The sequence below is a fragment of the Megalobrama amblycephala genome, linkage group LG24, assembly GCF_018812025.1.
Source record: "Megalobrama amblycephala isolate DHTTF-2021 linkage group LG24, ASM1881202v1, whole genome shotgun sequence".
NCBI classification, from domain to species: Eukaryota; Metazoa; Chordata; class Actinopteri; order Cypriniformes; family Xenocyprididae; genus Megalobrama; species Megalobrama amblycephala.
In genome coordinates, this window is record NC_063067.1 from 3,406,263 (window position 1) to 3,432,756 (window position 26,494).

At 40.2% G+C, this 26,494-nt stretch overlaps 1 protein-coding gene and 1 long non-coding RNA gene across 2 annotated transcripts; one reads left to right on the plus strand and one right to left on the minus strand.

Annotated features, from left to right (window-relative positions):
- Positions 1-10,951: 10,951 nt before the first annotated feature.
- Positions 10,952-11,583, plus strand: LOC125260356. Its single transcript, XR_007183023.1, has 2 exons — positions 10,952-11,133; positions 11,223-11,583. It is a non-coding gene; the product is annotated as an uncharacterized LOC125260356 (long non-coding RNA).
- Positions 11,584-11,979: 396 nt separating this feature from the next.
- LOC125260338 (E3 ubiquitin-protein ligase TRIM39-like) lies at positions 11,980-26,476 on the minus strand. The gene is made up of 7 exons (XM_048178679.1): positions 25,998-26,476; positions 20,631-21,181; positions 20,235-20,315; positions 18,496-18,660; positions 18,302-18,419; positions 12,787-12,813; positions 11,980-12,676 (listed from the first exon to the last, which is right to left on the minus strand). The coding sequence occupies exons 2-7, from the start codon at positions 21,177-21,179 to the stop codon at positions 12,138-12,140; spliced, it is 1,479 nt and encodes a 492-aa protein (XP_048034636.1). The 5' UTR covers positions 21,180-21,181; positions 25,998-26,476; the 3' UTR covers positions 11,980-12,137.
- Positions 26,477-26,494: the final 18 nt, after the last annotated feature.

Genomic DNA, 26,494 nt, shown 5'->3' on the forward strand with positions numbered 1-26,494 from the left:
CCAGTTACATTTTCATAAAGCACCATGTTTGTAAAATTTAAAATGAGCCTGCATAGCAGAAATAATGAATAAAGTAATGGTCGGTGTTTAATACAATCGTTAATTGAAATAAAATAATTAATGAATTAAAAAACATATATAACACAGTATTGTTCAATTTAGTGTTATACATATGTTATCATATTAATATGTTTTGTTCTAATGTCTCAAGTCACAATTTCAAGTTTACTGGGTTTAACTTGATTATTTGGGTAGGGTTTAAGAAGTGTACTAAAAAACTTTTCATCAAAATGACCTACAACCTAATCAGTTTACATGTGAAGAAATCCATTTATTCACAAACTTCTCACGAGACGAGTGTTTGACATAGTATAAGAGGTGTTTGACAAATTATTCGGCAAACTACTTCCTCTCATTGCTGCTTTTTGGTGGTCGCCCTCTGTCGTTTTTCACAGAATTATACAATGGAGAGCACGTCAAGCATAAAAGCCTAACTGTGTGTTCAAAGTGACGCTAGTCATTCATTTTCAATGAGAGCCGGCGGCGAGCTCCGGCAAGAGCGTCGAGGAGAGTTGAAATCAGGTTAACTTTATGGTAATGAGCTATGACGCTGTTCGGAGGCAACCAATTGGAATGTAGAGGTCCTCGCTTGAGAGGCTTCCGATTGGTTGACGCGACTTGTCATTTACTTTGACCCTCCCGTCGGCGGCGGTTTGAACGAACAGTACAGCGTTGTTGGCAGGGCGGCCAAGGCGATTGTTGACGCTCTCGCCGGCGGTGGTGTGAACGCACGGTAATAGGTTTACTGAGGAGCGCGCGCAGTAAGCAGGTAACAGGTTCATGGCGTAGAGCCATGCGAATTGCGAAAGTATAAACAAGGCTTCAACTGCACAAAGCTAAAGAGAAAGCGGAAAGTCCTATCTAAACATTGTAATGTTTATGTGTACGAAGCCATGCTTGCTGATATTGTGGTCTATAACTCCTCCCCGAACTCACGTGAACGAGCAGCGATTTGCCTGTGATTTCGGGCATTTGTCTGCGATTTCTCAAAACCTGTCGGCGAGCCAAAATCGGGGCTAAAATCGTGCAGTCTGAACTCGGCTTAACATGCAGTAACGTTAAAGGGATAGTTCACCCAAAAATGAAATTTTGATGTTTATCTGCTTGCCCCCAGCGCATCCAAGATGTAGGTGACTTTTTTCTTCAGTAAAACACAAATGATGATTTTTAACTCCAACCGCTGCTGTCTGTCAGCCAAATAATGGGAGTAGATGGGGACTTCGGCTAAAAGAGTAAAAAAAGCTTGCTTAGACAAATCCAAATTAAACCCTGCGGCTCGTGACGACACATTGATGTCCTAAGACACGAAACGATCGGTTTGTGATGTCTGAGCGCGCTCTGACAGCGGCAGTGATGTCTGATCGCGCTCTGATGTCTGACGCTCATTAAAGTATATGCGCGAGACATCACTTCCGTTGTCAGAGCGCGATCAGACATCACTAACCGATGCTGAACGGAGTTGGACATAGTCGTGTATTAGAGGTAAAAAATGATATAAATACTGTTCGGTTTCTCACACAAACCGATCGTTTCGTTCGTTTATTCCAGAAAAGTTGCCGATCCAAGGCTGGGTTGTACAGCTGCGGCTAACGTGCATGAATGTTGGGATTGGGGGGCGTGTCTGGTCTGAACCTGGTCTGAACCTGGTTTGAACTAGTTGATGCATGAAAACAACACCCTGATAAAGAGGTTGACTGTCTCAAAGTATTTTGAGTATTTTGAAAATACAAAAATACTCATCTTAAATGTATTTAAATACAAATTACATTAGATTTTTTCCAAAGGCTTTAAAATACAAAATACAAAATAGTATTTTGTATTTCAAATACGTATTTTAAATACATGTATCTGAAATACTGCCCATCCCTGTCTCCAGTCTCCGCCGAGCCAGCATCTCCAGTCTCCGCCGCCGAGCCAGCATCTCCAGTCTCAGCCGCCGAGCCAGCATCTCCAGTCTCAGCCGCCGAGCCAGCATCTCCAGTCTCAGCCGCCGAGCCCTCAGCTCCAGAGCCCGTTACGAACATTGAACTTTGTGTTTCCCCACTGGTCTCCAGCCCAAGAACTGTGTTCCCTCCCTGCCTCCCTCTCCCACCTCCTCCCATTTGTCTCCACACGGCACCTCCACCTCAAGCCTCTTCGTCCAGTACTCCACCTTGGCCCTCTGTCCCATTACCTCCACCTTGGCTCCAAAATCCCTCGTCTCCACCGTGGCCCATCAGTCCACCAGTTTCACCAGTCTCCATCCTTCCTCCGGTCGAACATTGGTCACTCATCAGCCTACCCTCACCTCTGGACTTCACTCCTCCGTATACACTCCGTCCCTCAGTTCTGTCGGCTTCTTCACTCCCTCCTGTTCTCCCTTTGTTGTATGTCGTCCTGCTTCCACTGCGGCCTTCTGGAGCCCCGTCTACACCTCGCTCGGCAGAGCCGCCGGTGTCGCCATGGTCCGCCGGACCTTCAGCATCGCCTGGACTCCATGCCTTTTCGGCAGCCCGCTGCACCTGACCCGCCATGGCTGCCTGCTGCACCTGACTCGCCATGGTTCTTGGACCCACCCTGGAGACCTCCACTCCAGTCTACTCCTCCCCCTGCTCCGGCATGAGGTCTCCAGGGCGCTGTCACAGATGTCACAGATCCCTTGTCTCCCTGGACTACAATTCCCATGATCCTCCTGTTCTCCACACCTGCACTCACTTCCCTCGTCATCTCCCCATCTTCACTGATCTTCGTTAAAGTGTATGTTTGGTGTTTCCTGCCTGTGTTTATTAAAGTAGTATCTATATTTGTGGAAATCCGTATCTGCCTCATCTCTACACCAGCTACCTGTAACAGAAGAACGGACCTAAACGCTGGATTTCCACAAAGGAATGGAGACTTTCCTCTGCTCCCTGGCTCCTGCTCCTCCAATGCCTCCCACTCCTCTGTCAACCGGCGATCGCCTCATCGGGCTCCTGCAGGTTGGTCATTCGCTGGAGAGGTATGTGGAGGAGTTCGTTGAGCTCGCTTTTCTGTCTGACTGGCCTGATGCTTGTTTAATCTCCCTGTTTCTGGATGGACTGGATGACGACACTATCCGTTTTGATGAATCTGATTATCGTTTCTCCTTAAGCGAACTATCAATTCTCACATTCACATTCACACTATCACATTCCTCGTTGATAAGGTTCAGGATGAGTGTTTGTCTCCAGTCCATCCAGAAACACAGTTGGCCGGGCCAGTCAGTCAGCCTCCGTCTTCCTCCGCATACCCCTCCAGTGAACTCCCTGCCTGTTCCATGCTGGACCCACACTCCTCTGCTGGGTCCAGAAGGCGGAGGAAGAGAAGAAAGCCCAAGCAATCTCCAGTCTCCGCCGGACCTTCATCATCGCCTGGACTCCATGCCTTTTCGGCAGCCTGCTGCACCTGACTCGCCATGGTTCTTGGACCCACCCTGGAGACCTCCACTCCAGTCTACTCCTCCCCCTGCTCCGGCATGATCATACCGGGAGGGGGGGGGGGGGGGTAATGTCACAGATCCCTTGTCTCCCTGGACTACAATTCCCATGATCCTCCTGTTCTCCACACCTGCACTCACTTCCCTCGTCATCTCCCCATCTTCACTGATCTTCGTCACCTGGACTCCCTCGTCAGCACCACCTTTATAATGGACCCACTCCCTTCACTCCCGGTCCGTTCTCTGTTGTGTTAAAGTGTATGTTTGGTGTTTCCTGCCTGTGTTTATTAAAGTAGTATCTATATTTGTGGAAATCCGTATCTGCCTCATCTCTACACCAGCTACCTGTAACATCTATATGTGAACTAATTATTTTGTAGAAATCTGTGGAGTGTAAAACAATTGCATGAGTGTAAGGGAAGTCAGAGTTGTCTTAATATATTTAAGGGTTTATTATTATTATTTTTTTTTAAATAAATAATTATGAGAAGTGCCCTTTTTTCCATTTGAGCCCCTGCCCCCAAATGTCTGTGCACGTCCCTGCTGTAGCCTATCATGTGTCGAGAAAATGGAGAAGTTTGATGAAGGACAGTATAGGCCTAATGCCCCAACCAAAAAATAAAATAAAATAACACCAGTAAATGTCATTTTTCTTTTTTTAGCTAAAAGTAACGGCGCGGCGCGTTCATGAGGCGCTTCAGTCTGTTGCGGAAAGCGGAGACTGACAATCACATGAGCAGAAAACTGACAGAAATATTTGCGTGCTATCAAGATGCGAATTACGGGGAGTTTAGGCTAATGCAGGGTGCGATTTGTAGGGGGGGATGGGGGGATTCCCCCCCTTCTGGTCTATGTATCCCTGCCTCTGCTGAATTATTTTTATCCCCGGGGGGGATAAAAAAATATCCCTCCCGGGTGATGCTACTCCACAAACCTCCAACAGAGCATTTAAAATACCAACAAAAAAAAATATAAAAAAAAATAAAAAAAACACATCGCTGAGTAAAACACTGCGTTTATATAGAACTGTCTCTTTATGACCACAACAAACAGGAAACTTTTCAGACGCGCATTCCGACTTCGCCTCAGCACCAGGCGCCAGTCAAACGCGCACGGAAAAGGTGCAGGTGACGACGAGGGAGCTTCAGTTGAACAACAGTGAACTGCGGTCTGATGAGATGTTGTCAGGCTATGTCGGTACGCAATGACCGTCGTTGTTCTGTTGTAAGTTAAGTCATGAAATTACCAAGCATGCGATTAAAGATGCCTCAAAACTGTGCATATATGTATTTGTTGACATGGTTTTAAAGCTGTTATCCAATTTGTTGGCCTTAAAACGTCTTAAAAATGCACATATGTACACTAAGGAAATCAAAATTTTCTCAGGGGAGCATGCCCCCGAACCCCCCTAACATAATACATTTTCTGACCTCGGTAATTAAACGCTGTGTACAGCCCTGCCTGTATTCTATCTAATGAAATCTGAGGTAAACGTGTATGGAAAAAAAAAATACAAAATTCAAAACATCCCCCCCTCTGGTTTTTTCACAAATCGCACCCTGGGCTAATGTATATTATAATGAATGTCTCTTCATATTTACTTCACTGATATATTAGACCTACTGACTGACTGTAAAGTTATTATTTTTCAATCAGTTAAAACTGACTAAATTTAGTTGTACAGCTATTTCTATATTTACCGGCCATTTACACAGAAAGTGTTTTTACACCATTTACACCGAAACGCGGTCAGTGAAGAGAAAAAACTTAAGGGCTAGACTGAATGTGACGAGACGAAATTTTGCATTTTTGACATTAGACATACAAATAAGAATGTAGGCTATTTTTATTATATATAAACGTCACCATTTTATATATATATGTATGTATATATATATATATATATATATATATTTTTTTTAATGTTTTTTTGCATGTAGTTTAAATTAATTACTTAACCTAATAACTACAATAGACAGGACATACAATGTTCAGGACGGTTAAGGCCTTGTTTTGAGCCCTGTGTATACATCAGCCGTCCGCGTTTGTGCACCGTCCGCATGACGTAATTTTCATGACGTAATAATTGCACTGCGTATGTGTCGAACTCTGTTATCTGCGCACATCCTTGGTTTAGTATACTTTGAAAGACGTGACGCGTCCGGGCGCGGAAAGTGAAGTATACCCGGGGCTTTACACAGAAAGTGTTTTTGCAGTTAAAAACGCAAGACGCGGTCAGTGAAGAGGAAAAAACGTAAGGGCAAGACTAGAAACTACGGTTGTTCCGATTTTGATACTAGTAACGGAAATACCACCGATACCACAAAAAATTCTGGCATCGGTATCGGCGAGTAATTAAACTCATGTATCAATGAGATACCATGCTGTTTGATTGACAGCTTCAGCATGTGCTGCTCCAATGATTACAAAGGGAGCTTTCTTGATTGCTTTCTTTATATAATTTAATCACCATAATTTTTCATCCTACTAATAGAAACAATGCAAGTTGACATTTAGTCACTGGATTGATTTTTTTTTAGTTAAGTTTATTTAGATAGGGACAGATACAAATAACATAGATAAACTTTGACAGTCATCTGATGCATGTATCATAATGTTTTTAGCTTAAAGCTAATTTACAACACTTGTCCCTAGTAGGGCTTTTTTGAGAAAAAAAACAAACAAAAAAAAAAAACAATACAGTTTAACATCAACATCAACATTAATAAAAACCGGGAAAGAGAAAAGATAAAAATGTAATCTAATAGAAAATAATAAAGAAGGATTAAAAGTATACAGAAAGGGCAAAGTCAAAGGACTAAATATGAGAACAACATTGTTCCTGAATTAACCACAATTTGATTTTTTTTTTGAAGGTGGCCAATGTCGTGATACATTTCAAATGATCTGGCAGAGCATTCCATAATTTTGCCCCTTTCACTGAAACAGCAACCTGGGCAAATGATGTTCTACGAAAAGGGATGTTACAATTGACTTTAGAAGCAGATCTGGTGGATCTAGTACTTTGCTGTCTTGTTATTATTTTGCAAAGCGGTAGTGGAGCAGCATCATTTAAGCATTTGAAGACCAGTTTAACCAGATGCAGAGAAATAAAATTAACAAAACTTAGAATCTTATATTTACTTTGAATTTGGCAGTGATGGTACCTCATTCTCTTCTTGTCCAGAACTTTCAAAGCTCGATTGTAAAGACACTCTATGATTTTAACTGATGACTGATGAGCTTGGGACCATGTGGTTAAACCATAAGATATATGTGAAAGAATCATAGAATTTAAAAAAATAAAAGCACAGTCAAGAGTCAGACAGTTTCTTATCATCATAAAACAGCTTAAATTGGCCCTAACAGTTTTACAGATTTTCTTAATATGACTTTTAAAATTCAACTGATAATCTATATTTACTCCAAGATACTTCACTTCAGGTACTTGTTCAATAGGTTCCCCATTAATTTTTATGTTCAAGAGTTGTGTTAGAGGTAGTTTTTGAATAGAAAAGCAGACAGAGTTTGTTTTTTTAGTATTTAAAGTTAAACAAGATGAGGCCAGCCAAGATGATATTCTTTCTAAATTAGTATTAAGTTTGTCAGCCACAGAGATACATGCATCAGCAGATGCATACACCACTGTGTCATCTGCATACATCAGTAGACCTATATCTGGACATACTACATCCGGTAAGTCATTAATATATAGACTGAAGAGTATGGGTCCCAAGACCGTGCCCTGAGGAATACCTGTTTTAATTTTAAGAAAAGTGGATCTCACACTATTAATCACAACACACTGTTCACGGCCCTTTAAATATGATTCAAACCAGGACAATGTTTTTTTGGATAAATTGAACTTAGCTAATTTAGAAATTAATATATTGTGATTTACTGTATCGAATGCTTTTTTTAAATCTAGAAACACAGCACCAGCTACATTTCCCTGGTCAAGTGATTGTTTGATATTTTCAGTTAATAGACAAATTGCGGATTCTGTGGAATGGTTGTGCCTGAATCCAAATTGCAGAGTACTCAGATACTGATTTGTCTCAAGATGGTGCATGAGTTGTTCTGAAACAATCTTTTCTAAAACTTTAGACAAAACTGGGAGAAGACTAATAGGTCTATAATTACAAGACATTTTGTCATCTCCTGATTTAAAAATCGGTATTACTAGAGCATTTTTCCACCCATCTGGGAATTGCCCAGATTTAATGGAGATATTAACAAGATTGGTGAGAGGCTGGACCAGAATGCTGCTATATTTTTTAAGAAAAGCTGTATCTAAATTAAAAATATCTTTTGAGAAGGTGGTGTTTAAGTCCTGTATAGCTTTCAGAACAGCTGTCTGACCAACCTCCCTGAGCTGGAATGAGTTATCTTGACCTTCAAGCAGGTCTACTTTTGTTAGGCCTATATCGTTACAGCATGGAAAGCTTGATGCTAGGTTGTTAACAGACTGTATGAAAAAATTATTGAATTCATTAGCAAGTTGTGCATTATCAGTGATGGTGTGTTCACCCATTTTAAGTTCATATTTTGTTTGGGTGGTGTTACCCTTTGGATTTAATAGGCTGTTTAATTGTTTCCACATTAATTTGCCGTTCCCTTTAGCCTCTGTTAGAGCTTGGGTATAATAATTTGATTTAGACATTCTAAGTTCTTTGACAACTTGGTTACGCAAACCTTTAAATAGTTTCAAATCAGTGTCCCTTCGGGTCTTAATAAAAGTTTTCAAGACAAGATCTCTCCTTTTCATCAGCTTTCGGATATTATCGTTCATCCATGGTAACTGAAATTTTCTCTGGGATTTCTTTAGCTTTTTAATGTATTTATCTACAATACTCTCAATAGTGGACATAAGCTTATTACAGCAATCGTTTACTTGATCATATTGTTGAAGCCCATCCCAGTTAACACCCTTTAACTCATTCTCAAATTCAATCTGGTTTTTACGAGGGATTTCAAGTTTAAACAGGTACCGATTTGGATTTAGAAATTTAGTCATTCTTTTCTTTGTCAGTTTTCTTGCAATTAAAATCATATTATGGTCAGATACTAAAATATGAAATTGCATACTTTGCGACAATATTACATTAATACATAACATTCAGTTGACACATCAACAGTTGGATACATTTGCTTTACGTTGAATGTGTCCTTAATATATATCAGTACACCCCCACCCCTTCCCACAGTTCGGTCCCTTCTAAAACATGTATACCCTGGAATATCAATTATGTTAGTTGGAATTTTATCATGCAGCCAAGTTTCGCTAATACATAAAAAATCGATGTTGGACTCAGACAACAATATCCTGATCTCATCTCGCTTGGGAAATAAGCTTCTGATGTTTAAATGACCTCCTAAAATACCTTTTAGGCTTTACCGTGGAATCCCAGACCACTCTGGCATGATTAACAGTCTGAAAGAATAAAGTTTGTCTCTGTTTAGTCAATGCTTGTGTTTGGATTGATCTTACTTTGTCGGGGTCAGTTCTTCTTCGCCGACCAGCACTGTTAGTTGAGCGGTTCAGGGCACTCACAAAGACCAACCCGTCATCCACCGTCTGTCCGGCCCCAGTCAACCCCTCAACCGCGCAGGTCGGCCTCTCCGCCGTCCCTCCAACCTTCGTGGAGCTGCACGCCCAGGTCCCCACGCCAGGCCCCATCCTCGCCGGCGGACAGAGACCGGAAATCCGCGAGCACTCCAGGTAGCATGGAGCCGATCGAACCGGCGCCATCCAGGGCAAGAAACTCCACCCGCTGGCGGGGAAGTAGGCCCGCCACGCCGCCAGCAGGTGCACCCACAGATTCACCCACAAGCCCTGGGCCCGGATTGAGCTGCACATCTCCCGCCAGCAGCATCAGGAGGAAAAGGTAAGATACCGCATAAGATTTATTTGCTTTAATGCGGTTGGAGTAACATATTGATGTGCGTAAAGTGCGCCTTGAATCAAAGATTAAAAAAGAGCGGTAAATGATGAGTTGTCCGTATCCGAAGTTATACAGATGTGTTTTCTGGGGAAAAAAGCTTGATATTTGATCATTTCTTATAAACTCTGGTTGAGTTCTGGGTTGTAGAGATCCAGTCATAGAGGCAAAAAATGTGAAAAATACCGCTGTAGTACAGATGAACAGCAAATAAAAACTCAAGTAGAGACTCAGATAGCATTGTTTGTTTGTATGCTGTCTCTGGCGTTCAAGTTGTTTCTGTTCAGAACGCGCACATAAACTTTGTTTTTTGTTAAATATCAACAGTGATTGCGTCGGTGTTAAAAGCTTGATCAACCAATATTTAAGATGTGTGGATCTAAAAAAGAGATGAGTTAATCCAAAAAAAAGTGCAGCAAACACGGAGCCCCACCAACCGTGTGTGCGTGCCATATCATCAGCTCTACTGATGATATGGCTTCTTTACTGATACACAGACAAAGAACATCTGACGGTACATGAATCATTAATATCAGATCAGGCATTAGAATGAACACAGTTACTGACATGTTGTTGCATTACTGTTGAGTCCAGGCACTGCACAATATTTTGTAATCGGCATGTTTATTGCTTGGTAGCTCGATCTGGTTTAGCACCACGTAGGCCTATGTTACTTAGGTATTCTATTGCATGTCATGTGCAAATCGGTGGGCGGGGCTAAACAGGCAGTGATGAAGAAGGCGTTGATCTTCTTCTGCAGAGGCGGTGCTTGCTGCCCTTTGACGTCATAGATCCCCACTTTGTAAATCCTGTAATTTGCTGGGTCTGGTGTCAATAAAAGCTTTTATTGGAAGGAAGTTTTCAGCTCTAAAACTTACAGGATATTCTTAAAGTATGATGATCTTTTATATATCAAAATCTCAAGGAAAATTTGATTTCTCAGTTCATGGCCCCTTTAAAATGTAATTGTTTATTCTGGCCCATGGAACTTCCAGATTAGCTGGCATAGAGTGGTGTATTTAGCTTTTGCCTTTGCAAGAAATAATAAACTGAGAATGAGGACTGCTTTAAACTCTGATACTGTCTCAGCCTAGGAGGTACAGTAGTGATCAGACCCTGAGATAATATAATCAAAGATTAGAATATTATACACCTTCCTGACTCCTCCTGAATAGAGGAAGTGGCACAATAGTCATTAGTCCTAACCCCATAATCTCCTAATCTCTCCTCACTTTACATACACAGGCTGTAAAATGTAATTCCTCAACAATCGGTTTTGCTATACTTTTGTTAAACAACCGAACTCTCTACTGAGCACAATACTGGGAATCTGTGTTGCAGATTTGGCACATAGAAGGAAACCGTTAGAGTCTAGAAGCTCATTGTAGCTAAAGACACAAGTCTTACGTGTATTTCAAATCTGAGAATGATGAAATTATTTTAAGATGATGCTTGTAATTTTTTTTTTTTTTTTTTTTTTAGATGAGAATTTCTTTTGGTGCAAACCAAAGAAAATGTGAGGTTTGGAGTGAAACATCTAGTTTGTTTTAGGTGCTGTAACGGTAGAATCTCCAAACAGAACTTTTGCCTACAGCTCAAAAACACATTTACTCTTTGATTACTCTTTTTTCAGTATTCACACACAGGGTAAGGTCTGGTATGGCATTAAAGATTCAGATGGAGATGTGTATTAAGGAGGTGAGTATGTTGAGAGCAGCTGGTGATCCTGATTTAAACTGGATTATTCGGATCTGATCTTTCAACAGCTCGGTTTGTCATCTCTTCAGGTTCAACACATTCACTATCTGCACCATCATCATTATCCATGGCAAGATCTGATCCAGTGTTGGCTCTGTTCTCTGAACTCCTGGTTCCTCTCTGACTGGTGCTGATGAAGTTTGTTCCCACCGTCTCCGGCTCTCAGAAGCTCCTGGCATCGATGGACTGCCGTCAGCTCACTCAGGTTCACGGATTCACCGATATTGTGCTCAAACCAAAGTGAAAAACTCTTTCATTGTGAAGCTTTCTAATGCTCTCACTTCTCTTGAAGAATATTTACTAGATTTAATGATCATCTACACTAAATAATAATTCAGTATTTTCATTCACAACTGATGAAAGTCAACAATAAAGATCCTGTTTTATTCATATTCTGTCTGTTGTTTCTGTGAGCAGATGTTCATGAACTCAAATCATTCTCAAATGTGTATTTACATATTTATTAGCAAACAATTTCGTTTATAAGCAATATCAGTTATAGAATTGAACTCTTGACTTTATTCAGATATTACAATATAAACCAAAAATCACAATATTTCACAAGTAATTCAATGTTAACAGCTGGAGAGGAGAGAGAAAATGGCTTCAGAAATTTCTTTACAAAATAACATGAAGAAACAATTTCATAGTTGATTTGAAAATCAAAGTATTAATGAAAGACAAAAGAAATATATAAATGTGTAACAAATTGGTCATTTACATGTACATATAACTCACAAATTTTCATTATAGTTCATGTTTTGTCAGTCACAGATTTTTCTGAATATATATTTCTTTTTTGCACTTGTGTCACATTTTAATTTTCTTTATATTTGTAAGTAAAATGTACTTGATTGTGCAAATTCTTTTTTAATTTTATTTACATATTCTAAGAACATCACATCCATATTTAATCTTTTCAGATTTGATGTTTTTAGTTTGTTTCAGTTGACACGTGTGATGATCAGTGGCTTTGAGTTTTTACCTTCATCATTAAAGCCTGGGCTAAAAAATGGATAGAGTTTGTCAGTGAAAGTCTGACCAGTGAAAGAGTAGATATGAGATCTGGAGTCCACGTCAGAAAAAGAGACCAGACCCTCCTCATAATCCACAAACACTCCCACCTTCTCAGGTTTCTCTCTCTGAGATAAAGAGACAAATTGATTATCAGCAGCTTTATATTGATTCTCATTCCACAGAAACACAGTCCAGAATCCATCCTCAGGACCCAGTGTGATCCCCCCCTTCCTGTCAATGGATTCTCTGGCCACTCCTAATTCCCACTCAGTCTTTCCCTTCACCTGCACCTCATAGTAAAATCTCCCTGAACTGAATCCCTGCTTTGCCAGAACAGAAAACCAGTAATCAAATCTCTTTGGGTTTTCAGGGACGTCCTGGTCAATGTCTCCATGACGGACTTGTTTTCCATCATCAGACAGGATGAGACGTGGATGTGCCGTATCAGGATCCAGAGTCAAATCCACTGAGAGAGATCAGACATTATCAATCAACTTCAGAACAAACATTTTCATGTGTATAAAACACATTATGATCAAAAGTATTGTGAGTGTATTGGTGTCAATCTCACTGTACCTGCAAACTTCTGCACAAACTTCAACTCTGTGAACACAGATGACAATATAATGATGAATTATTAATAGGTATATTTCAGTGAGTTTATCTCTATTAACAGCATCAGTTGAATGTAAATGTTGATCGTTCATCAGTTTGTGAAACAGAATGTGTTTAACATTAATGCACTTACAATGAAGGTCTATGAGACGATCATAACAGAGGGTTTAAAAGCAGAAATGTCAAGTTTGTGTTTTTATTAAAGCTGTAACAATAATTATTCAGTGTAAAAAATGTTATTTTTACTGTTAAATTCTCCCTGTAGTCAATAATTTTATCCCTTTAACTCATATTTGATCACCAAAATGACATTTTTCTGTTTAAAAAACAGGCATGAATAGAGGAGGAACGAGACAGACTGGAAACACCAGAACAGGTTTCCTTTTCCCGTCATTATCCTGTCAAACGTCCGTTCAGGAAGCAACAAACTAGATGAACTTGTGCTAAGAGCTGATCATGATTGTGAATTCAGAGCAAACTCATTTTCCCTACAGAAACTTGACTCAAAGATCATCATAAACCCCAGGCCTAACGAGACGAGCTCATTTCAATCCACTGGAGGAGCTGTGTGTGTTTGACAATAGCTGGTCACACAATACTGTGTTCAGGTGGAAGTGAGCACACTGGAGATTATAACTATTGATTTCAGATAATTTTATCTCCTGCTGGAGTTCAGTCAGATCTGTCATATGTTCCCGGACCGAATGTTGATGCTGCAGTGGAGAGAATAGTGAATTAAATGTACCAGTTTATTCTGAAATAATATTATAATTATTAAATTAATTTATTATTAATTAAATAAATCAATAAATAAATGTATCTATTTATTTTGAAAAATTCCATGAAAACACAACATTTATTGTTTAATATATTTCACAAAATCCTCTTTCAATATTATTGTTTAAATTATTTTTTCATAATTGAATGTGCTTTTTCAAAAAGCCCTTTTTCATAATTATATGCTGAATTTACAAATGACGCCTATTTGACGAATCATGTATTTCCAAAGCACAATTTTCCCAAATATTCTTTTCATAATAATAGAGGACATTTCACAAATGCCAATCAACAGGCAGTGGGTGTTACAAATTTCTGTTATAAATTGTTGTTTTATTGAATTCATGATTTTTTTAATTATTTCATTTTGAGTGTTTTGGTCCACCATACAATATGTGGACTGTCCCACTCATTTAAACTGGAATATTGATCGCTGTCAGGGGAATATTCCTGGAAATCTGACCACTATGTAATCAGGGATGTGATTCTTCTGGATTAAACTGGAATTCCATTTTTTTCAGCCAAAAATCCTGACTCATGTGAATCATTTCAATCATTTAGTAACCAGCAGAACCCCCGGTGGTCAGGGTTATGTACTGCATGATGACTGAAATCAGAAATGGCCTAAAACAATTAACTAACCTAGATAACAATGACCGGGTGGTCCACCAGCGTTTTTTGGGCGGCACAAAGTCAGTGGCTAGACACGGTTGGACCACCATCGGCACAATCCAACTAATCTGAAAATGCCGTCGGTCTGACAGAGTTTTTTGGGTGTCACACCGGCGGTTTGCTGTTGGTACACCAGTGGCAAACTGATAGTCGGTCCAGTTTCTACTGAGCGTTTACAGGACATCTTTATTTTATAAATGTATGTTTATTCTATATTATTTTTACAGTTATAAAGAAAGCACAAAAAAAAAGACTGACCTAATATATCAAAAGAAAAGTGTTGGTATAAAAAACTGCCTTTGAGCATGATTTCAAATGAAATAAAGCGGTTGAATGTTTGTGAAAACAACAATAAAAATTAAGTTATAAAAGTGTCTTACTTGTAATTGACACACTTCTGTTGAATCTTTACTTTATAGAAATGGTTTAGTTTCTTCGAAATAGTCATTTAGTTATTTAGTAATAGTTATTTATTCTGATGATGCATTAGTTGGTCTACTAGAGAAAACAAACCCCTCAGCTGATTCTGGCTCACACTGAAGCCCCTGAAACATGCTATTGCTCTAGCCAGCTGCCAAGACAAAGGAATTCATTATTTGCACAAAACAAGATATAATAATTAAGCCAGTTTTACTTAATGGCCAAAATGTTGAAATTGTGGAAAATTATAATTATCTTGGTACAGTTCTGGACTCGAGCTTCTCTAGTGTGTTTTCAAAAGTTGCTCACAGAGACTCTGTCTTCTCAGACATCTCAGCAGTCTTTGTGTTTGTCAGCACATCTTAAACTGTGTTTCACGAGTTCACCTGCCCGTTCAGTCTTAATGATTAATTGGTTTGGCTTGCTGTCCTCGCAGGAGGCTTGAACCCGAGGCTCGGCTCGAGCTCCAAACTAAACCCCTCTATAACAGTACTGCGCAGAGGGAGAATAAGAGAAATAGAGGAGATGGGGAGGAGGAGGGATGCTGGAAGAACTGTCGCTGGGATGACGCAGTGACTGCTGCTTATATACACTCATAATCTCCAACTTTATTTATAGAGCTCATAATAAAACAACATAGTTGACCATAGTGCTGTACAATGAAATAAAAATGACAAAAATTAAAAACCACAACAAAAGCCTCACACCCAACATTCAAGACTAACTTGGCAGCTACAGCGACAATACCTCAATACTCATACCTGATCAAAAGCCAATGTAAAAAAATATGTTTTTAACTGCTTCTTAAAATCATTTAGAGATGATAATTGTCTCAAATACGCTGGTAAACTGTTCCATAACCTTGGAGCAACTACTTTAGTTTAGATCGAGGAACATGTAGGAGATTTTGTGCATTGGAATGTAATGTTCTCTTTGACTCCTGAACATGAATTAGATCAGCAATGTATGGAGGGGCTGTGCCATGCTGAGATTTAAACACAAAAAGTAGAATCTTAAAATTAATTCTATAAGGTACAGGTGAACAATGCAATGCTCTCAAGACAGGGGTAATATGGTCATATTTCTGAGTACCTGTCAATAGCCTTGCGGCAGCATTTTTGACCATCTGTAATCGGTCCAAAAGTTTCTTTGGGAACCATAATAAAGTGAGTTGCAATAATCTAGTCAGGAAAAAATAAAAACATGAACGATCTTCTCCAAGTCTGTACGTGTTAAGAAAGGCTTAATCTTAGCAATCATTCTAAGTTTATAAAAACTAGCTTTAACAACTTTGCTTATTTGAGAGTTTAATTTTAAAGCACTGTCACAGATCATGCCTTAGTTTTTTCCTTGATGTTTCCTAAAAGGGCTCAATGTACCTAGATTAATTCCAGCCGTATCACTCATTTCGGAGGGCCTAAATATAATCACCTCTGTTTTCAATTCATTCAGACTCAAAAAGTTTGCAGTCATCCATGACTTCACCTCATCTATCAGGCCAACAAGTGCCCCAGGACACTGGAAGAATTTGGGATAAAGGACAAATACAATTGAGAATCATCAGCGTCAGAATGAAATGACACACCGTATTTACCCAAAATCACTCCTAATAGCAGCATATAAAGAGAAAAGAAAAGGGTGCCGAGATCGAACCTTGCGGGATATCACATGTTAGGGGTGCTGAGGCTGATGCAAACTCTCCCATGCAGACCGAGAAACTCCTATTTTGAAAGTAAGACTTTGTCCGTCTTAGGGCAAATTTAAGAACTTTAAGATATTTTGACTAGAAACAAGACAACATCTCTAAGAACAGCATTTTTTGCAATGTACTACATATATATGATATTTGATTCATGAAAAAGTTTAAAAAACTCTCACATAAATCAACAGTCATTTCTCCTACCACCTCTAATTTAGGATAATAATCAAATCTTTCATCGAGAATAGATCACTAGGCTTATATCGATTTTTCTCAATCAGTTTTGCAAAGTGTCTCGATCTCACAGTTCTTACAGCCCTCTGGAATTTAGACAGAGAATCTCTTCACATTTCAAACCAAATTTGTAACTTTTGTCTTTTTTCTATTTTCATTCCCATCTTCTACAAACCTGTCTTAGGGAACAGATATTCTCATTAAACCATGGAGCTGATTTATGCTTTATGCTTTATATATGCTTATATAATGATGATCGACAGGACTGAATGTTTACACTCTAAAAAATGCTGGGTTAAAAACAACCCAAGTTGGGTTGAAAATGGACAAACCCAGCGATTTATTTAAACCAACTATTGTTTAAAAATTGCTCTATGGCTAGCTTAAAATGAACCCAAAATAGTTGGGAAATTAAAAACCAGATGCAATTAGAGGCAACAATAATAGACAAAAGGTGAATGTTTATTAATAAGCTTTAATATTTTATTAATATAAATTTAATAGTTTAATAGTTTATTAATATAAATGTATTAATAAGTAATTTAATAAATGTTTATTGTTTAATAATTATTCATTGAACATTAATAAATGTTCATTTCCAACATACTTTGGTTTAATTTTAATTAAGCAATACAGTAATTTTTAAACAATAGTTGAGTTAAATAAAACTACCCAGCAGGTTGGGCAAACATTTAACCCTACCGCTGGGTTAAAACAACCCAATTGCTGGGTTTGTCCATTTTCAACCCAACTTGGGTTGTTTTTAACCCAGCATTTTTTAGAGTGTAGGCTTTTTAGAGCTACATATAAATCTGTTAAGAGTCTTCTGACCTTTCATCTCCCTGCCTAGCTGGTATGGTCACATCAATTGTAGATTTAAGGATAAAATTTATAGAATTGTGTCAATGGCAAGTAAAATAGTTGGTAAACCCCAGAAGTCTTTAACACGACTTTTCACAGAAAAGGGTAAGGAAGAAGTCGAGGAGTTTTCTAGAAAATCGTTCCCATCTTCTCTTCAGCCAGTTTGAGCCCCTGAAATCTGGGAGCTGCTATAGAGTCCCTCGGGCAAATAATATTAATAGTTGTTGTTAATAATAATAATAAAAATGTGTTCAAGAAGTCCTTCATCCCAAATGCCATTAAAATTCAAAAATGACATTAACTGTACTTTTCTATATAATGTGATCTTGTCTGTGTATTGTTTTATTATAGCCTGTTAGTTTCTCAGTAGATGTTTAAGTGTTAATGAGCCAAAGACAAATTTCCACTCTGGTGAATAACATTTGAGTTTGTACAGGGATAGTTACGTCATGTGCCTTACATCTCACTAAAGTTCACATTATACTTCTTTAGAGCTGCAGTCCGGAACTTTTGGCGCTCTAGCGGTTGATAAACAGAACTGCATGCGTCTTGTGGAGGAACATTGGTTTGGAAAATGTGTTCATGATGTACTCGTTTATTATATAAATATAAATATATACATTCTGAACACACACAAAAAAGTTAAGGACTGCAGCTTTAAATGATTATGACATGAGTTGAAAATATAACTTTTAGTGATTTTATAATCATGTGGTAATCAGCAACATCACAGATGCTTAAAATTAATTTAACACTTTTTTCTTAGTATTTTCTTAGTTAATGACAAAAACACTGTATTTGATATTCACTTACCAGTTTGAATGAGTTTTTCATTTAGTTGTTCCTTCAGTAGATTCAGAGCTCTTTTCAGAGATTTCTCGTCCACATCAGAGATCTTGGTGTGTGAAATACTGTACAGGGATGAGAACATCTACAGCAGGAGAGAGAAGACTATTAAATATTAATTATATTCCACATTATCGCTGATGAGACAGATGTTTACTGACCTGTATGACATGAAAATGATCGTCAGTGTGTGAGAGCTGCTCCAGCTCAGTGTTTCTACTTTTCAGCTCAGTGATTTCCTGCTTCAGCTCTTTAATGAGATCTTCAGCCTGTTTCTCTGCTGCTTTCTGCTGTTCCTCCATCATCTTCAGCTCAGTGTTTTTTCTCTTCAGCTCTTTAATGAGATCTTCAGCCTGTTTCTCTGCTGCTTTCTGCTGTTCCTCCATCATCTTCAGCGCTTTAATGAGATCTTCAGCCTGTTTCTCTGCTGCTTTCTGCTGTTCCTCCATCATCTTCAGCTCTTTATTGAGATCTTCAGCCTGTTTCTCTGCTGCTTTCTGCTGTTCCTCCATCATCTTCAGCTGCTCAGACTGATATCTCTAAACGGATTGGATCAGATCAGTGAAGAGCCAAAGACTATAGATATAGAAAGACAGTTCACTACTCTTAGTTATGAATGGAAGAAACGGCAACAAGCAATATGGCAGAATAGGTCAAGCCTTCTTAGTAAAAGAGCCAATCACTGATTGATCAAGTCTTTGCATCACTGCAGCTGCTGTTAGAAGCTCTGGTTCCCATAGAAACCCGAGACTCACGCTTATGACTGCACATGAGCATTGGCTCGTCTAGCCTGAAAAGTAAGCTTTTTTAAAGCTATTTGAGCACAAGAAACAACATTTATGGGACAGTTCATGTCAGATTGTGTTGCTGATTTGAAATGTTATTTAATTGCAAGTTAAGTTTTTGGGATTTCAGGATTCCCCCATTCAAATAGATAGGACTTGGTATTAGATGTGGAAATAGCTGTCAGGAGGCATCACAAATAAGGCTGTCAATTGAAGAGACTTTCCTTGAAAGGGACTTTGGAAGAGTTCAACACTGAATGATTTCTCTTTATCTGTGTTCCCCTCCCCCCAACTGGACAAAGTTACATATGTTTACGCTGGTTTGCGCTCATCAATGTCAAAATGATTGAGATGGCCAATCAAATCAAAGAAGATGAGCTTTACTGTTCACTTTGATTTTGTTTTTTGCTTCATCTCTGGATTTCCCTGTTCTTGCCTGAGCCCTGGACTCCATCTTTGTTTGGACTGCCCACTCTGTGTTTTGAACGTTTTGCCTGACTATGGTTTATGATTGTGGATTACCCTTCCCTAAATACACTGCATTTGGATCCTCCACCATTCGTGTCTTGGAGCAGTCATTACACCCGAACTGCTGAGACCATTGCATCACAAACACCAAACCACCCACACTCCTAAACCAATGCACTTACACACACACACACACACACACACACACACACACACTCACGGTGTATTGTGTAGGTAAGATGATCAACACTGCTACCAACAGGACACCCAGACCAATAATCATCCCGTTTGAAATGTGGACGGTTCGAGATGAAGTAAAGAAACCATCATTGGAGACGAGAGTCTGTAAAAAGAGAAAGATTCAGTTCAAGTAACACTTCTCGAAGCCTTCTCCTATACTTGCAATACAAAAGCAGGGACCATTCCCTGTCTCCCATTCAATCCTAGCAGAGCATTGTTCCTTATATGGAAATGGTTCCGGTACATAAAGAAAACCATATGTTATAACATAGAGTACAGCTTCAACAGAGGACAAAAGACCCTCTGTCCACTTTCCTTCAATGCTGAGACCAACATAAAATCTTTCAGTCATAAAGCTGTGACCAAAGTACAAGAAGCTAAATGATTTTAATCATTTTTTCACTCACTTTTCTCAGCTTTACTGAGTGTTTGAGCTCTTGAATCTTCTTCATTCTCTTCTGGATCATCTGCTGCTCGTCTGTCTGTGTCTGAACCAGATGATGAAACATACAGAGAAAAACACACACATCACTGAATTTATTGTTCAATCTTCTGACCAAAAAAAAAAAAAAAAAAAAAAATCTTATTAGAATAATGAATGTAAATCAGAATTAATTTTTTTTAGTCCATGTCTGTCAGCTGTGAAGGTAACATTTTCAAATTCACAAAAGTTGACAAAATTAACTTTTAGGTGATTAATTAAAAAAAAAAAAGTCACAAGCCAATATGACCTGCACCAACATCAACACACAGAAAACTGCATTTCACAGTGAGTTTAAAGTGTTTTGTCTGTAACTCTTTACCTTCTTCTCTCGACTCTCCTCCTCTATAGGAACAGTGTTGTGAGTCCTGTGTTCTCCTTCAGTGCAGAACAGACAAACACACGTCTGATCATCTCTGCAGAACATCTCCAGAGGTCTCTCATGTTTCTGGCATATATAATCGTCCAGATTTTCCACAGCGTTGATCAGTGTGTGTTTCTTTAGACATGGGACTCTGAGATGAAGCTCCAGATGAGAGACACAGTAAGAGCTTTGACACATCAGGCAGGACTTCACAGCTTTCTGCTTTCTTTCATCACAAAAGTCACAGAACACTTTAGATTCTTGATTAAGCTTATTAAAGTGTTGCACAAGCTTTACAAGTGTTGAATTAATCTTGAAATCAAGTCTTTTGCTGAATTCTTTTTTACAGAGTGGACAGAAGCCGATCTTTCTGTTTGTCCAGCACTCGCTCAGGCAGGTTCTGCAGAAGTTGTGTCCACATGGAGTGGTGACTGGATCAGTGAACACTTCCAGACAGATGGAGCACTGGAGCTCCTCATTTAGTGCTGGACCACTGGAGGATGCCATGACTGAAAAGAAAAGTAATGACAGTTTATCATCTACATTGCTGAAGAGAGCAACTTTCATGAAAAGGTATGTACACTGAGTAATTTAATTTATGTTCTGAAATGGATGTTGCATTATTTGAAGTGCCGTTTTGAAAAGGTGATAACATCTAGGTTACGTATGTAACCCTCATTCCCTGAAGGAGGGAACGGAGACGTTACGTCAGAACAGACTGATGAATGGGGGGTCTCGCCCCGAGAGCCCAATCACCTTCGAGTGTTAACAAAACAAGCCAATGGTACGCTGAGTACCTTGGTCTGTGATATTTGCATCCCGAACTCCACCATCACAGTGTGGGTATATAAGGAGCAGCGCAAGCAACTCGCATTCAAGTCTTCACTGAGGAGCCGAGCCAATGACCCGGTATTTCAGCAGAACAGCAATTATGGCAAAGGGATGTAATTTCTCTGTTTCCTCCTTCAGGGAACGAGGGTTACATATGTAACCTAGACGTTCTCTTTCAGTTGGTCATGTTCGACATTACGTCAGAATAGACTGAAGAATGGGGTCCCTTACAAAACGCCACAATAGCTGTCTTCCGGTGACCTGTAAAAGTGATAGCACCCTGATGTGAGACTCAGCACGAGCGAAGGACTACACTAAATACAGAATACACTGGGAAGCATACCCCAACAGGAATATGCTAACAAACTGCCTGCTCAAGGAGGTCTTACAAGGAATCAACCAGCATAACGGTGATAGGGAGAACTCTGAGGTATCCAGCCCGCAGGGTGGGATTACACATCAGAGATGGCAAGTGGCTTGGCAAGGGAAGACACATGCACCCGAAGAAGACTTACTGTGGAACACACGTAGGATTACCCAGGGAGGGGAATCAACACATGGCGGCACCTAGTCCAACACGGGCTGACCGAAGGGGCATGCATGCAAGTGTAGACATCAACAGTGCTGAAGGAACCCAGGATTCTAACTGTGGAACTCACCTGAGGAAAAAAGCACACACATCCAGTCCGTAGAGTGGAATGGCGCAGCAAGCAATGACACCGAGCAGGTCCTACTACAGGCCCGAAGAGGTGAGTACCCGAGAGGACACAGGCTCTACACAAAGATTATAGAATCGCATGAATGTGTTAGGTGTCGCCCAGCCCGCAGCTCTACAGATGTCTGTCAGCGAGGCGCCATGCATCAGTGCCCAGGAGGAAACACTCAGAGTAGACAAAAACTTGAGCTCTACTGAAAGCAAGGGTTTGAAGGGAGCCATCTGCAATGCAGATAAAACCACTGCGAGATCCCAAGAGGGCAAGGTGGATTAAGCCTCCTAGCCGCAATAGCAGCCACATAGACCTTAAGGGTGGAAGGTGACAGCCTTCGTTCCAACCCTTCTTGAAGAAAGGAGAGCACAGACCCGACCAGGCAGGAGCAGGGGTCTTCTTGACGAGAAGAACATAAAGAGACGAAGAGGTCCTACTTCAGGGTATAGGCCTATCTAGTAGACAAGGCTCAAGCCTAAGTGATGGTTGCAATCACCTGAGGTGGCAAGGTACCTAACCTTTCCACGACCTGTCCACTCATGCAGGTTCCAAAGATCAGGATGTGGGTGTCAGAGGGTGCCCAGTCTCTGAGAGAGAAGGCCCTTCCTCATAGGGATAGGCCAGGGAGGGGCTGTCGCGAGGAGAACTAGTTTGGAGGACCAGGTCCGGCCAGGCCAATATGGCACAACCAAAAGGACCTGCTCCTCAACCTCCCTGATCTTCACCCTCCTACCTCGGTCAGGGAGTAAAACAACTGGCAATGAGAATTGACTGGGGAGGCAAACAGGTCTATCTGAGCATCCGCGAAGTGTTCCCAAATCAGCTGAACCGACTAGGGATGGAGTCTTCATTTCCCAGGGTGAGACTGTTGCCAAGAAAGCTTGTCGGCTGCAAAATTGAATCTTCCCGGGATATGAATGGCACAAAGTGACCTAGATGCGCGCGAGTTGAGACATGCGATGGGAGCGTAGACCTCCCTGGACCAGGACATGCTTGTCTCTCAGCAGGACCCTGAAGTGGTGCAGAGAAAGCCGAACTGCTAGCAACTCGAGGCAATTGACATGCCACTGAAGTCGAGGTCCCGTCCATCAGACTTGGGCAACACTGTCATCCCAGAGGAAGGCAACACAGGCAAATCCTCATCTCCCGAGGACTCGAGGCCGCCCTGTGATGTGGCAATCGACATTTGGTCGTCCTCCGGGGGCCCGAATGAAACACTGGGTCCCTGAGTAGGAGGCTCAGGGATTTCAATCGAAAGTGAGGGGGGTGTGGCCCAAGGAGGCTGACTCATCGGGGAAGCCCACATCGTGACCCTCAGATCACCCTGACCACCAGCCAAAGTAGTCCTCTCACGAGAAGAGGAACAAGATTGGGGTGTGACAGAGAAGACTCTACACTGTTTCAAGTAGTCGAGTCTCGATCTCAACATCGCAATGGTCCTGTTCCCACAGTGAGAACATGAACCATTCACAAACGCCGCCTCAGCGTGCTGAAAGCCCAAACTTGACCAACTAAATGAAACTATATCGCTGACTTTGTGATATGTTTCTCTTTCTTTGAAGCGCTGGGTAGTTTCACATCGCTTTCTCTCGTCTGCTTCAACTTGACACACATAGATAACGACACATTTTGAAGAAAAGTGGGTAACTTCTGTCCACCTCGTCAGCAAAAACCACTTACAGTGAAAAACTTGAAAAAAAGCTCCAGGTCCATGATATTAAGGGTGTTTGGAAGGGCCTGCAGACAATCACTAAATATAAAATAAAGCATCATGCTCTAGACGATGACCCCTTCCTCCCTGTGCAGACCAGCTTACTTTCATATTCACTTATATTTTTAATTGGTCTATTACTACTTCTATAGTACCTGCTTGTTTTAAATTAGCCATGATCATTCCAGTGCCTAAGAAGAATAACATCACCTGCCTTAATGATTTCAGACCCGTTGCACTGACGTCTGCTGTTATGAAGGTGTTCGAGTGCCTAGTCTGCAAAAACTTAGCGCACATTACACTAAATCCTCACCAGTTCGCCTACAGGGCAAACAGGGGAGTGGATGATGCGGTATCATTAGGCATACATTTCATTCTCCAACATCTTGAAGCTAAGCACACATATGCCCGTGTTCTGTTCCTTGATTTTAGTTCAGCATTTAACACTATTATTCCTATTAGACTGTATGACTCTCTTTTGGCAATGGGTGTCAATGCTGTACTGTGTCAATGGATCTTGAACTTTTTGTCCTGTAGGAAACAATATGTTAAAATCCATAATCATAGGTCATCAACCAGGGTTCTTAACATCGGTGTACCACAAGGGTGTGTCCTGTCTCCTCTTCTGTACTCTTTTTATACCAACAACTGTATGTCCCTTTCAACATCTGTAAAACTGTTAAAATTTGCAGATGATACCACTGTAATAGGTCTTACCTCTGATGGGGATGAATCCATTTACCGGGGTGAAGTAGAACAGTTGGTCAGGTGGTGCGAGGATAATAATTTAATCCTCAATACATCCAAGACCAAAGAGATGATAGTGGACTTTAGAAAGAGGACAGTCCAGCACCTTCCTCTCTTCATCAATGGTCAGGTTGTTGAGAGGGTCTCCTCCTTCTGCTTCTTGGGTACTACCATACATCAGTCCCTCTCATGGGACCTGAATATTAGTCTCATTGTAGGTAAAGCACATCAGAGACTCTTTTTCCTCCGTCAATTGAGGAAATTTAGGGTTAGCCAGGAAGGCATGACTCATTTCTATCGAGCTGTTATAGAAAGCGTGCTGACCTTCTCTATCCTGTCCTGGTACGGCAACGCGTCCAGTCAGGATAAGCACCAGCTGGAGAAAGTAGTGCGCAGAGCCTCCAAGATCATTGGCTGCAGTCTGCCTACCATAGCCTCACATTACGTCACCAGAATTATTAGGAAGGCGAGAAACATTACCAATGACCCCTGCCACCCAGCACATCACCCGTTTACTCTTCTGCCATCAGGGAAGAGGTACAGAAGTATCACTAGTAGAACATCACGCTTCAGAGACAGCACTTATCTCCAAGCTATACGATACTTAAACACGGCTTGATGCTTGAATGTTTGACTTAGGTTATAACTTGTGGACTGTTTTTTTGACTGTGTGGCTTGCACTAAGCACTTTATGGTCTGGCCGCAAACCAGCTGACACACCTATATGTGATATGTGTTGTTCTGTTTGTGTATGTGTGTTCATGTCACTGCATTGTTGTTAATTATGTGAGCATACCAAGACAAATTCCTATCAACTGTATTGTTGAAATGGCTAAATAAATTTGACCTTGACCTTGACCTATAAGCAATGACTAAAATAAAGAAATTTAATTGAATTAATATTGATTCTGGAATTAAAAAAAATCTTTAAAATCGTTAAAAAAAGAAAAAAAAGCGATAGGTGAATCAATGTTTTTCTCCCAGCCCTAATGTTTATTACTTTCAATTTGTTGTTTATTTTATGATTAAACTTTACGTTGATCGTTCGCTGGTTCCCGTTTCTTTCTAGCCTGAGCCTTTAACATTGTTGCAGTTATAATGTTTATTATCAGTTTATTTTTTACCAAATCTCCACAAATTGATATGCAGTCACATAAAAAAAATCTGTACGTTTACTGAGTTTGCAGTAGACATAAAATGATAATACTGTTTAATATCATTTATCATTATAAACATTTTTTTTTATTATTATTTTCTCAAATCAGTCTTTCTCTTAAAAGGAGTGGTGTATGTGTGGGTTAAACTAACTTTCTTGCCAACAAAACTTACACAAGGTTTCCCTCTGGACAGCGACTTCCTTTTTCTCTATGTTTCTCTGTTTGATTTTTCCATCATCTTCATGATCAAAATCTCCCTCTTCTTCTGCTGTGACTGAACCTCCAGATCTCCTCTTCTCTCCATCTTCTGGTGTTTCTTCTCCTGCTTCCTCATGCAAGTCAGAGATAAGAAATTGGACCTGGTTTTCTTTGAGTATCTTCTCCACTCTTTCAAGTATCTCAGAGTGCAATCCTGATTTTCTTTCATCAAACTGTAGATGTTCATCTCCACACTCCTTTATTAATTGATGAATACAGTTATTGTTTATCTCTTTCTCATCAGTCAACACTAAAGTGTGTATAGGAGTCTCCTTACTGAATTCATTCAGCACATATTTCACTCTATGTCTGTTATTGTCACTGAAGTCGTTCTGCTGCAGTACAAGTATGATCACATGAGGTCCAAGAGCAGACAGATTCACACACTCTTTCACTCCCTGTGTGATCTGA

Bases quoted from the DNA above. Each gene is read 5' to 3' on its own strand.
- LOC125260338 (XM_048178679.1), bottom strand. From the start codon at position 21,179: ATGGCATCCTCCAGTGGTCCAGCACTAAATGAGGAGCTCCAGTGCTCC. The intron at 18,661-20,234 runs GTGAGTGAAAAA...AAAGAGCTGAAG, and splicing joins ACTCAGTAAAGCTGAGAAAA to AGAAAAAACACTGAGCTGAA. The intron at 12,814-18,301 runs GTAAGTGAATAT...CTGTGTTCACAG, and splicing joins TGAAAAACTCATTCAAACTG to AGTTGAAGTTTGTGCAGAAG.